Source organism: Carcharodon carcharias, chromosome 13 (genome assembly GCF_017639515.1).
Source record: "Carcharodon carcharias isolate sCarCar2 chromosome 13, sCarCar2.pri, whole genome shotgun sequence".
In the NCBI taxonomy this organism is placed as follows: domain Eukaryota; kingdom Metazoa; phylum Chordata; class Chondrichthyes; order Lamniformes; family Lamnidae; genus Carcharodon; species Carcharodon carcharias.
In genome coordinates, this window is record NC_054479.1 from 20,469,582 (window position 1) to 20,483,823 (window position 14,242).

At 41.9% G+C, this 14,242-nt stretch overlaps 1 protein-coding gene across 3 annotated transcripts in view; it reads right to left on the minus strand.

Moving 5' to 3' along the window:
• The window catches only part of LOC121285485 (probable E3 ubiquitin-protein ligase HECTD4), a 301,376-nt gene that overhangs the window by 46,808 nt on the left and 240,326 nt on the right, over positions 1-14,242 (minus strand). For all 3 annotated transcript variants that reach the window (XM_041201967.1, XM_041201965.1, XM_041201968.1), the window contains exons 58-62: positions 14,023-14,153; positions 11,220-11,425; positions 9,648-9,827; positions 6,887-8,178; positions 3,790-3,997 (exon numbers count right to left, since the gene is read on the minus strand). In XM_041201967.1, the coding sequence (XP_041057901.1) occupies positions 3,790-3,997; positions 6,887-8,178; positions 9,648-9,827; positions 11,220-11,425; positions 14,023-14,153 (2,017 nt within the window). The remainder of the gene's footprint in view (positions 1-3,789; positions 3,998-6,886; positions 8,179-9,647; positions 9,828-11,219; positions 11,426-14,022; positions 14,154-14,242) is intronic.

Consider the following 14,242-nt stretch of genomic DNA (forward strand, 5'->3'; position numbering starts at 1 on the left):
CCATCACTTACCCAGAGTGCTAACCACCCTGTAAAACTCCCAGGCACTTTAGAAGACATTTAAATCAGGAATTGGACAGGCAAAGTTCTGAAAACAATAGCTTTGCTTATGTCTGATCCCCAGAAGAAATTGAGAACTGTAGGCCTGACTAGACTTAGAAGGAGAGATTTGAATCGTACCAGGTCACCTAAATATTTCACATCCCAGGACAGGTCAATATCCTTGCTGATGCACTAATCCAGATTTACACCTCATAAAAAAAGAAAATGCAGCAGGGATCTACCATTGCCCCTGCAAGCTGTGCACCTGATGTGCCAGTGTGAACTAAAGAATGAATGAATACTCCTCTATTCTTCCTCATAAGGTCACATATATCCAAAAAAAAAATTCATTTTTCCCGAGGCTACGACTGTGAAAGACTAAGACCTCATCCAGTATACTTCTTTTATAAAATATATAGAGATATGCTCATTGCTACAATGTTCAGCACCATTCGTAGCTCCTCATATACTGAAACGGTGATGAGTAACTCACCTCCTGATTCCCCAAAGCCTATCCACCATCTACAAGGCACAAATCAGGAGTGTGATGGAATTCTCCTCACTTGCCTAGATGATGCAGCTCCCACAACACTCAAGAAGCTTAACACCGTCCAGAGCAAAGCAGCCCACTTGATTGGCACCACATCCACAAACATTCATTCCCTCCACCAGACAAACAGTGACAGCAGTGTGTACCATCTACAAGATGCACTGCAGAAACTCACCAAGGCTCCATAGGCAGTACCTTCCAAACCCAAGAGCTCCACCAACTAGAAGGACAAGGGCAGCAGATAGATAGGAACACGACCACCTGGAAGTTCCCCTACAAGCCACTCACCAACCTGACTCAGAAATATACCGCCGTTCCTTCACTGACGCTGGTCAAAATCCTGGAACTCCCTCTCAAACACCACTCAGTGTACACCTGCACCACGTGGACTGCTGCGGTTCAAGGCAGCAGCTCACCACCAGCTTAAGGGCAATTAGGGATGGGCAATAAATGCTTGCCTAGCGAGCGATGTCCACATCCCATTATTGAGTAAAAAAAAATCTCTGAAAAACCACTAACAATACATTGTGGGCTGTACAGACTAAATACAAAGGCCATTTGCATTTCATAACTCAGGCTGGCCAACAGGAGTCTGCTCGTCTGCTGAGGCAAAGGACCCCGTACATTGCTTTTAATTCTTAATGTTGAGACATTCAACAATCACAGGGACCTAAACGAGGTATACACACCCATTGTCAAAGACAGCGTAGAGAGGGGGGAGTCATGTGACATGGACCTCTGGTTTGTAGAACCAGTAATATTGCTTTGCTGGACTGCAAAATCTCAGTCTGCCATTTTACCATCAACTAGCAGCATCACAAACAAGCAGTTCTTGCCCAGGTTGGACACCTGGCCCCCATCTACAATGCTTCTGCTAGAAATTCTGCACCATTGCCTACAAGACTGGTTCATCTCTGCATGCCTCTCTCATCACGTGGTGTTAACACCACCGGAAAAGAGAATTATCCAGCATTGGTTTTCAGCTCACCGACCTCTGTGAAGGAATACCTCATTGAACTTTGATTCTGGACTCTGGAACCCACTTCAAACAATATTTCTTGTCTTTCTGGTCCCTGCAATGTAAATCTTTCCTTCCTCTATCTCTCTTTTACTGCATGAATGCAAAGGAGGCAATATTGTGACTCTCCTCCTGCGTTGAGTGTGTGTAAATAAACTAATCTTTTTGAGTTCATCCTATCGCGAGTTTGCTGTGGGGTTATTAATAGAAAATTGGATCACACCAAAACCAAGCAGTTGGGAAATATGCCACCGCTTATGAAGGGGAAAACAAATCAAATTATCCTTCGGTTTAGGATGGGTGCTGAGAGGAGAAATGTATGTTCAAATTAACCCCCCCCTCCTGTCCATAGCATCATCAAGAGATTATTCATTTTCTTGACGTACTGTCTGTAGAGTAAAGGGTTAACATCAGGAGCATCTGATACTGATGTAACTTTGATGCAATGTCACATGATTAAGTAACAGATTTGTTGGGAAGAAGTACAACCTCATGTAGAGTATTGATATGTACATAGATCTGCAAAGAAACAAGAGTTTTTTTTTAATGGTCAACAGTCTACTATAGTATTCTTAGGGTAACAGGCAAACCCTAAAGAAACACTGTCCACAAAACTAATGCTCTTTCTCACCCATTATTACTTAAACTACTTTCAAATATACATGTCTAAAAGTAGTCAAATTACTTCAGGGTCGATACTCCATCATTACCATTTGTGTGTCTGAGAGCATTTTACCCTTCAATAAAAATACACTTCTTTACCCTCATCACTGCCACACAGAGCCTGCTTGCATTGCATCACCAGTGGCCTCCAGTAGAGGCCAGGAGGCATGTGATGTGTATTTTGAAGCTACATCATACATTCACTTATTCCAACGAGAAGACACTAGCGGCAAAATTTTTCGAATGGTGGGGTTTCCTGTTAGCTGGAAACGCATCCCTGACAATGCTGGCTGCCTTGCAACCATTTAGTGTTCCGAGGAGCATTAATTGACTCGTGGCCACTGCTAGGTCTGTAAGTGGTGACCATATTTTAAGTCTTGCAGCCAGGTGGAGGTAAGTACGGTCTCGTGGCAGAGACAGGAAGAGAGGCACAGGGGTCCTGATGATAGGACCAGGTAGAGAGGGAGCGCATGGTTCCCACACCACCATACAGCAACACACAATCACATCCACTCGCACGGTGGGTGAGGGGTGACTGAGTGAGCATCAAGAGATTGGGACTGAGTCAGACAAACAGACTCTGTCGCTCTCACACTCATCTTCATTAATTACTATGTTTTAAATTATCCATTTATTACTTTGATATTGCTTTAATTTTGCTCAGCAAGTTCTTTTTCATCATACCTCAACTGTATTTTGAAATTCACGTTTAATGTTGTGCCAACCTTAATCTTTCTGAAATTTGCTCTTCGGCTCCTTGTGTGAAGAAAAAAATGGAAATATGGCTGTTGGAAATGGAAAGGTTGGACAAGCCTGTCTAAGGCCTCATTGGGAAGACTTTACTGTGGATGAGCTGGAGAACTACTTGATTTTTAAAAAGGCTGGGTTGATGTTCATGAAAAACAATTACTCAAAAACAATGATGTGTACACACATTGTGAAATAATTAGTCATTGTTACTAACATTCATGATGTACGTGGAAAAAGGGATACTAATGTGGGAGCTTCAAGGCAGGTTCTTCTTGGAGAGAGAACGATCATGATTGCTGGCCGGTACCCCTCATCTGCAATGAGTTCAAAGTGCACCTTTCTCTTTTGGATGCTGAATGACCTAGTGCACACTTCCAACATTTCTGTTTTAACCAGATTAAAAAAAAAATCTCGGCTTCTTCCAACCCCACATTATAAATAATGGCTAATTTATGAATTGCCAGTTTTCAACTTATCAATACTGCGTTATTGTTGGGGTAAGTGGGATTGTGACCTGGAGTAAATCATTGCTGATTACTTTTTCTTCCCAGAGAAGAATGAAACAGAGGAGAGTCTGGTTTCCACTCGGAAGCTCCACTTCCGCTGGCCCCGCACTAGAATAGTGCAGCCAAGATTGGGAATACACATGAATCATCACCAATCCAACTTATGTTGCTGTAGCACAGCAATGTAGAAGATTTCTGATCAGTTTTGTTAAATGGGCAGCTTTAATTAATGAATCCCAGAAAACTGGCCCTTTTGCTCACCTTTTATCAGTTTATCAGTGAAATAGTCTTCCAATGCCGAACTGCCTTGGGTGTCAAACAAACTCTGGTTTACAGATGAGACGGTCAGGATCTCCTCCGTCGACATCTCCATTAATTCGTCTTCTCCATCCAGACTGGACAATCCAATCAAATCACTGCTGTTGAATAGGCTGGCACGGATCTTTTCAATCTTTGCTCTAGCTCTCACCTACAAGTGAAAGAAAAAATCTTCTGACCCAAAAAAGATTTTTTGAACTATACCCTTGCTCTTCACTGATGAATATTATGAAGCACAATAATTTCCCTCCCACTCTCTTAAGGGACTAACTCATGCTGAGTTTGCTTCCGTAGGTGGCAGCAGACATTCCTCACCTACAGTTTGTGGGTCAGCCTAGAGGCAAGTGCCAGTAGGTTATGCCAATAGAAGCAGAGTATCAAAGCCAAGCTCAATCCTGCCCTTGTTCAATAGGCACATATGGTAGTGGCTGGCTAGTAATAAAGAGAAGGAACCATGGCCAGTTCTGCCTCTTTCTCGCCCAAAATACCCAAGTTAATCTTAGGTATCTGAATGTGCACAGAACAAAGAATGAATCAGATTTCCTGATTTTATGTCTCAGTATCACACTATGATGTCATACTTGCTAACTGCTGTGGCTTTGTGTAATAGACCATGAAAGTCTCAGGTTTGCTATCTCAGTCAAGCTATAGTGGATACACTACAATTAGCTTCAGTGTCCTTGAATGTAGGATGATTATAAAACAACTGGAGGCTTGGACAGCAGCCATCTTGAGGCCTCAAAATAAGGCAATGAAACATTAAAAAAATCCTTTATTCTGTATATCTAATGGCAGTTTTGCATTATGCATAACTGATCCTGGTGTTGGTAGGCTTTAGAGATGACCAGAAATGTGAAACATTAGTTTCATAATGCTGTCCAAAATTACATTCCTTAGATTACACATAGTAATCTACACAGACAAATGTGGAAGTCCTGTTAGCTGAAAATGTATCCCAATGTCAATAATTCATTTTCATGTTACTGTTGATCTAGATGCCAGTGTCATCTAGTAACTGTAACGCTAACCTTTAAGTGTGGTGGTGTAGCAACACACTGCATCAAAATGCTAGGATATGTAACCAATTGTGGCTACAATTTATTACATGCACAATTAGAAATCATACACCAGGTATTCTGCATGGGTATTTGGAGCTAATTCTGAGGTAAGATTGAATGTGGATAATTTTTGAAATGGTGTGCAACAGGAGGGTAAATCAAGAGGGTAAAACAAACCTGTCAGAATGCTGCAGACAAGACCTGAGAGACACAGGCTTGTGTTTAAAATGGACATAATAAAATGATTAAAGATTTTGGAAGGGCAGGAAGCAAACAGGTTGATGGGAATAGGCTTCAAAGACACCAAGCTTACAAGGAAGACCAAACAGCTATTTGCTGAAACCATGCAACACAAATTTCCAGCTAATGTAATATTCCATGTTTTTCCTAAAATCCATTATTGGTGTAAACAAATTGCATACTCATTTAAGTAAGGTGCATAACAAGCAGTGAAATAGAAAAGTATTTATTTTCAGAAATAAAACAGAAAACGCTGGAAATACTCAGGTCAGGAAGCATCTTTGGAGAGAAAAATAAAGTTAATGGCCAGGATTTTCCCAGCCCTGGGATGGTGGGCTGGGAGGTGGGGATGTGGGGAATAGAATCTGGGAAAATAGTTGCGAGCTACATCATGATGGCTCCCCGATGCAGTTCTGCCAACTGGGGTGGGACCAGCAGTGGGACCAATGTGGATCAGTTGCTGCTGAATGAACGTGGGCAGTCAATTTAAATAACTAAAGGCCTGATTAAGGTCATTTTCTGGTAGCCCTCTGTGGCTGGGGTGGTGGGGGGTCGAGGATCCTGGAGCTGCAGGCTCCATGCCCCAAAGAGGGGTTTGCAGTAGGGAAGGTCACCCCCACGGGCTAAATGGTTATTCAGACAGGCTATGTCACTCTGATTTGAAACTTTGTTTTATTTGCTTCTCCATGGGCACTTCTGAGGCATCCTCTCAATCCACAACCTGCCTCAGCGACACCCATCTCTACTGATGGGGATGTCAAGGTTTCTGCCAGCCCTTTGAATGGGTAGGCAACATCCACATCCTTAACTGGATGGTGAGCCTGAAGGCAGCCTGTTAGGAGATCTTTTGGTCCTGACATCAGGGTCCCAAAGACCACGGTAAACTCCTTTTCAAATGTTCAGGCCTGTGACCTTTCATCAGAGCTCTGATTGAAGGTCACAGGTTTGAAACATTAACCCTACTTTTCTCTCCACAGATACAAATCTTGTTGAGTATTCACAGAATTTCCTATTTTTATTTCAGAGTTTCAGCATCTCTAGCACTTTGCTTTATTATTTTCAGATTTTGGTAAACCAATTAGTTTGAATTGTAAAAGATTTGCAAGAAAAAAATAAATATTTCACATCAGCTATTTGGTAGTGTGTTTGTCTGTTTATTCTGCAATAATGTTAATCACCAATGATTAGTAACAAATGATGCTGGACCAAATAACTTCAACATTTTTCCAGATTTCTGTTCTGCAAATATAAAACAGGTTCATCTTGGAGTTTAGCTACATTCAAGGTCAGAATATGTAAAACCAACTTAAGCTTCATCCAATCTATTAAAGTAACATAACAAATAATTGCAAACTCATTACTTAAGCAGCTCTGGATGGTTACATTAAAAATAAAACCATATCTTATGATGGCATAAACTACACAAGTGTAATAAGCATTCACAGATGTCATGGCCCAGAGGTTAATTTGCAGCTTCAAATGGTACTATATACCTGTTTAATAGCCTCAATTAAGAAAAACAATACAAGAGATTTAAAGCTGAAATTATACTGCTAACTGCTACTGGCAATTGTGATGCATAAGCACTTGAATGTTTCACAGCAAGGCCTAACAAGGGAATAACATGAATTCTAAAACAGAATTGAGACAGAATTAAGACCAGGTTTTAAATTATAATCCCCACATCCTCCTTCACACTTTAAGCCACAGACTGAAGCCTGAATGGTAAATCTTAACCTTACCTCAACAATAGCGTAACCTTTGATGGGTCGTGTCACAAGTGGGTTGTTGTCCAGTGATGTGACTGTGTACATGGATCCTACATCAGAGATAGAAGCAGAGTCTGCACTGTCCATGGGTTCTCCTAGACTACCAAGACTGCCCAAGCTCCCAGTGCTGCATAGGGATAGGTCCAGGCTCTCCTGACTAGATACAGTGTGTGGATCAATCATTCCCTGTGGTGCAGCAATGTCATGACCTGCTTGAAACTGGTCTACTGAAAGGTCACTTGTTGTCCGAGAAACACACTGTGAGCTGCAAATTGAGGTCTGGCTGGTGGAGGCAGAAGCACTCATACTCATTGCTGGTGTCACACTGCTGCCACTGCTTACATCCATGCTGTCCATGCTGTTGACTGTTGTTGACTTAGCCAATTCCAACTTGCTATCAGTTTTCACTTTCAACCTCTTAGGGTCATCATCTTGTAGCGGTATGTAAATTTCGTCTTTGAAAACGCCACCATGTGCACTGCATGCCCGGCGAATGGCACTTCGGACAACACATTCCTCAAGATGCGTTGGTATTCCTGAGATCACCAGCAACCTGCTGTGGGAGGTAGAACCTACTAAAGCCTGACAGGCATCTGAGATGGCATCATTTGTCACCCCTAGACCTTGGGGGTCCTTGTTGGTCAGGTGACGGAGGATCATGAGTAATGTCAAGGCCCTATGGAACCACAGCATGTCTTCTGGTTTACTTCCACCAATATTCAGTATTGATGTGTCATTCTCACTGCCTCGTGATGTGAGCCGCTTCCCTGTTGCTGATGTCTTCTCTCGTTTCATTTTGACCTTCTTCCGCTTGGAGAGTAAGCTTGGGCTCTGTGGTGTCTGTCCTGGTGAGGAGGAAGAGGAGGAAGAAGAATCGCTGAGGCTTGGTGCGCTTGTGGAAGTCATCACATTGACCACTGTGCTCATATTGATGGGCAGTGTTACCTCCGCAACTGCAAGACAAATCTCCATCAAAGCATGGAAGTAGGTGGAGAAACGGCCTTGGTCAGTCACTCCAATTCCAATACCAGAACTGCTCCCAGTCATCCAGTTTTGTGTTTCTTCATCATATAGTTTTCGGAGCTCAGTTTGTATTGCCATCAGAACAGCCAGGCATGGGTTCAACTGGATGGCAATGGACGAAGATAGACCAGCAGGACTCTTCTTCTGTTCCAGCTGATGGATTTTGCGCAGCAGTTCAGCTAGTAGATGGAATATCATCTCTTTTATGCTGGGGGACAGGTCTGTTGTCCACAAGAGGTTGGCTATACATTGGGGAAGTAATCAAATGCAGAAAAAAGGCATTAAAGTACATTCGCGTTAACGACAACATTTGCTTAAGGGCGACCCACATAGTACTTACACATTGCACATGAGGGAATGGGAGCAGAATAACAAATCAGCAAGGTTGCTGTGCCTGACCACTAACCCATGAGGCCAACTGAAATATGTGTAGCTGGATGGATGGCAAGATCAGGTTCAGCTTTGATCCTCCCATGATAGATTATTTTGCCTCATTTGGATGTAAGCATGATCAAAGCTCTCAGGGGCTTGAGAATCCTACAAGGTTCAAAATCTTCAGAAGGGGAGATAATTTTGGAAGGTGGATCTTAAATTGCAAAACATTCAATTACACAAGGAGGCATTACAACTAGTATTGGCACACCAATCAGATCTAGCACTTCCTGTACATTGGATGGCATTGACAAGTTACCATTTCTTCTGGGAATCAAGATCGAATCTATTCACTTTAGTCTGAACTCGGGACACATTAGGGAAATACATTGTTACAAGGGTATGCACCTTTACATTTTGAAAATATAATTTTTCAATTTTCAACTGACTGGAACTTTTGCAATTTAAACTGAGACAGGGCAAACCGCTTAAAAAGATGCAAAGTCCAAACTGGAGCTGAGAAACCACAAAGCACCCTCAGGGGTGTGAAGAGATAGACATTTCCGATAATCCAGAGGCCCATCGAAACTTATAACTATCTCAGGAAGAGGCATTAAAGATGCAAAGTACTGGTTATTGAAACAATGGCTGCCAGAGACAGACCCACCCAAAATCTCTTGGAAATACACAATGGGTGAAATTTTTCAAGGCAAGGCTGCCCAGCCATTCACGAGTGAGAGCGAACAGGAGAGTGAGAGAGAAGCCAACTCTACCAGAAACCTACCAGTGAAATTTTGTAATAATTGCAACATGTTCCACATCTGGCTTCATCGAAGAAACCAGCTAACCTGAATCGGCTGCACTGTTTAAAATCTATGCTTCAAGGACAAAGGGCAATTATGCCTATATTCTTTTACTTCTTTATTGGACTTTACCTCCCCTTATTTCTGATACACGTGTGTGTGTGTGTGTGTGTGTGTGTGTATGTGTGTATGTGTGCATGCATGTGCACACGTATGCCTGCGTGAGGTCTGAATGCTCGATGTTGCATTATTACATTTCTTGGGTTTAGGGGTTAATAAATTTGTTTTTTTGACTCAAGAAATCCTTGTTTGATTGGCTCCTTATTGCTCACGGGTTAAATACCTTCTGATTTGGAAAGGTCATATCCTCATGAAAAAGAAACTTAAACCTTTGTTGTAACCAACCAAGGGAGTTGAATAGAGAGGAGCCAGTTCACCCCTTCTCACCTGGTCATAACATAAAAAAAATTACATTTATGAATAAAACATGTACAAGATACACATTGCTCAAATCTGTTACTGATAACTTGTCTTACCAAACAGTTCAACAACCTGCAGGAGAACTGATGCAGGAATGGCATCAAGTTCATCCTCGGATTTCCCGTCACTTTCTCCCAGTTTCCATGTTAGCAACTGTTCAGCAAATGCCATTGCCAGAGGAAATTCCAGAGGCAATGAATTTAACACCAGCACCGCACCAGGTGGCGGGGAGACACCTGGGAAGAGGAAATTCAGAAACAAATTAAATAATTAGCCTAAGAAATCCATGTGGAACAAAAATAAACAACCAGACTTAGAACAACAGAACAGAGCTACACAGGAGTGGAGAAAAAGAGTCTAAAGAAATCTTATTTCAGTTGACGATATTAGTGATCTGGTGCCAAAGCCAACTGAGAAGACACCACATGGTGTACCATTAAGCCATGAAGACCAGATACTCTCAGGTTTGATTCCAAAGCTAAGCAAAGCTTATCATAGTTAAGCAGCAAGAAAAGCACCACAACTGAACACAAAGCCTTTGGGTTTGGACGTGGGGAACAAAATTTGAGAGCTCCCAATCCTCTCAGCATGTAGCAGGGCTGCCAGCAACAGTGGAACGGTGTCTGCAACTCAACAAAGTGGATAGGTTCTTGTTAAGCAAGAGGGTGATAAGTTATCAGGGGTAGGTGGGATGCAGGTTTCAGGTTACTATCAGGTCAGACATCATCTTATTAAATGGCAGAGCAGGCTCGAGGGGCTGAATGGCTTACTCCTGCTCCTTGTTCGTATGTTTGTAACACTTCCCAGGAGAGAAGAACTGGATTTTTAAAAATGCCAACTGAGGAGCATTGCTCTTTTAAGATCAAATCTTATTAGCCTAGATTCTGTGGGAATGATTGCCAAACTGTCAGTTAATTTCAGTTAAATGTGGAAATCCAAAAATTGCTCTGTGATTCTGTGCTTCTCCAGAGGGTGTGCTATTGAGGCCTTCCAAGAATTCAATCAATTAGAAATCTATGAACTGAGGACAACTTCTTGTCTTATGGTCTTAGTCTCCCTGTAAAAACCCTTGAAAAGGTTACACCCTGTTGAATGAGGTGCAACTGGGGTTTTAATGTTAAACAACCGCACTGAACTCAAATGAGCTATTTTATATTTGTTGAATGTTGCATTTTGCTATTACGAACAGAGATTTCATTAAAAAAAAGTTTATGGCATTTTCTCTTCTATCTTAATCCCATGTCTGAGTCCAATCATTTATTTCATTATGTGCAAAAATTTAAAGTGAAAAGTGAAGGGATTCAGCAGATTTTCCTTCCTGGCTTGCTGTTTGTGAGAATACTGCAATGTGGTTGGTTGCTTAACCTGCTTGATGACATTATTGCTGCTGGATACCTTGACTCGGTGTTAGATCCAAACTGGCGCCAGAAGGGGGACATCCATGCCACAGAAATCCCTAGATCTTTATGGGCAACTTTCTTTGAGGTCAGAGAGAAGCACAATTGCTTTGCTGACCACAAAATCCAGCCTAGTACATGCATATTTAAAAAAAAAACTTAATGCTTCATTCAATTATTTTATATGTATTGGAAATCATGTTTGCAGGGCTATTCTAACCTTAGACATACCTAGCTTGACATGCAGCTTGTCAGTAGGGATGACAACAGAAGGGTACTGGTTTGTGGTGGGAGGTGGAGTCAAGCCAGTATTGGTTGGTGATGCATCTTTCGGGTAACAGACAGTTTCTGTAAGGTTAAGTTGTCCATTTCTCCGCACTTTGTGACCCAGTCCATATACCAGCACTCTAACCCATGGAGCCTTATAGAGAGAGGAACTAAGCAATAAAAGCAGATAAAAGGATTAGAATAGTTTATAATTGTAATTTTAGGAACATTCACTTAAGTTTTCCTAGTAGTACTGCCCTCATACTTCAAATAGATGCCCACTGTATAAAGTTCCTTTAGCCAGCAAACCTTCAGTGAAGTTGAGATTCATGTTCACCAATAGCATAATGCTCCAGCTCTTACTTTCACCAGTGAACACTGTAGTTAGTAGGTCAAATACTGGTGAATTTTCCCATTCCTTTAAAACGAAGGCAATTTTCTGTTCCTCGCAGCCAAATTTAGAGATCTCTAGCCACAACCATAAAGAGCTGTTGTAATTATGGGAATAATCACTGGCTTGCCTGGATCAGGTAGACTGGTCCCTATTTACACAAATGTAAGAGAGATCAAGTCTTTCGGAAATTGCTGGCAATTAAAGGATAATCTTTTTTTGCTTGACAACAGAAAAATGTTGACAGTAACCAAAATGATGGTGAGATAAAGCAACAACTAGAATAATCACTGACAAAATCAAGTTCAAATTAAGGTCAGAGATTGGTGAAGGTCTCTTCAAAAATGACAACTATATCATGCCATGCGATACAAACATCTTCTTCAATTTCTGGAGTTGCAATCCAATCCAGCCCTGATTTAGGTGACAGCCATTTAGTCTAGGTTGTCAAATCTTTATGTAAGTATAAACATTTACTTGTCTGCTAGAGAATGACTAGTGTTACATATACTCCAAAGAAGCTGCACTTAAATATAGAAAATAGGAGCAGGAGTAGGCCATTCGGTCCTTTCGAGCCTGCTCCGCCATTCATTAGGATCATGGCTGATCGTCCAACTCAATAGCCTGCTCCTGCTTTCTCCCCATATCCTTTGGTCCCCTTCGCCCCAAGAGCTCAATCTAACTCCTTGAAAACATACACTGTTTTGGCCTCAATTACTTTCTGTGGTAGCGAATTCCACAGGCTCACCACTCTCTGGGTGAAGGAATTCTCCTCATCTCAGTCCTAAATGTCTACCCTGTATCCTCAGACTGTGACCCCTAGTTCCCAACAACGGGAACATCCTTCCTGCATCTACCCTGTCTAGTCCTGTTAGAATTTTATAGGTTTCTATGAGATCCCCCCATATTCTTCTGAACTCCAGCGAATATAATCCTAACCCACTCAATCTCTCCTCATATGTCAGTCCTGCCATCCCAGGAATCAGTCTGGTAAACTGCTGCACTCCCTCTATAGCAAGAACATCTTTCCTCAGATAAGGAGGCCAAAACTGCTGACAATATTCCAGTTTTGGTCTCACCAAGGCCCTGTATAATTGCAGCAAGTCATCCCTGCTCCTGTACTCGAATCCTCTTGCTATGAAGGCCAACATGCCGTTTGCCTTCTTTATCGCCTGCTGCACCTGCATGCTTACCTTCAGCGACCGGTGTATGAGGACACCCAGGTCTCATTGCAAATGCCCCCCTCTCAATTTATAGCCATTCAGATAATAATCTGCCTTCCTGTTTTTTGCTGCCAAAGTGGATAACCTCACATTTATCCACATTGTACTGCATATGCTATGCATTTGCCCATTCAGCTTGTCCAAATCACATTAAAGCATCTCTGCATCCTCCTCACAGCTCGCCCTCCCACCCAGCTTTGTGTCATCTGCAAATTTGGAGATATTACATTTAGTCCCCTCATCTAAATCATTAATATATATTGTGAATAGCTGGGGTCCCATCACCGATCCCTGCGGTACCCCACTAGTCACTGCCTGCTTTTCAGAAAAAGACCCATTTATTCCTACTCTGTTTCTTGTCTGCCAAGCAGTTTTCTATCCATCTCAATACACTACCCCCAATCCCATGCGCTTTAATTTTACATGCCAATCTCTTATGTGGGACCTTGTCGAAAGCCTTCTGAAAGTCCAAATAAACCATATCCACTGGCTCCCCTTCATCAACTTTACTAGTTACATCCTCAAAAAATTCCAGCAGGTTTGTCAAGCATGATTTCCCCCTCATAAATCCATGCTGACTCTGTCTGATTCTGCCAGTGTTTTCCAAGTGCTCAGCTATTAAATCTTTTATAATGGACTCTAGAATTTTCCCCACTACCGATGTCAGGCTGACTGGTCTATAATTCCCTGTTTTCTCTCTACCTCCCTTTTTAAATAGTGGGGTTACATTAGCTACCCTCCAATCTGTAGGAACTATTCCAGAGTCTATTGAGTCTCGGAAGATGACCACCAATGCATCACTATTTCTAGGGCCACTTCCTTAAGTACTCTGGGATGTAGATTATCAGGCCCTGGGGATTTATCGGCTTTCAATCCCATCAATTTCCCCAACGCCATTGCCCTACTAATACTGATTTCTTTCAGTTCCTCCCTCTCACTAAACCCTGTGTTCCCCAACATTTCTGGTATGTTATTTGTGTCCTCCTTTGTGAAGACAGAACCAAATCTGTTGTACAACTTGCTAGGTAATTAAAATAAAACAATTGCAGGAAATGTCAAAAGGCCGTAAGATTGAGGGTTCAAATGTATAAGTTGAAACACTGAATCCTCCTCTAAATAGTCATTTCATTTAGTATTTTTCAATCATACTTACTCTTTCCGAAATCCAGCGGGGCTTTCCTTGCATGACACCATTACAAAGGCAGCCCCTGGAAAATGTACATCCATGCTCACTTTAGATTCTGTTACTGGGAACTCTTCAGATGGAAACTGTTCTGGTGAATGCTGCAATGCAACAGCATAAATGTCAATTCAATCAGTCACAAAAAAGGCAGTGCTGTCACTGGGATTTTGGGAAAGCATAATTTTAAAAA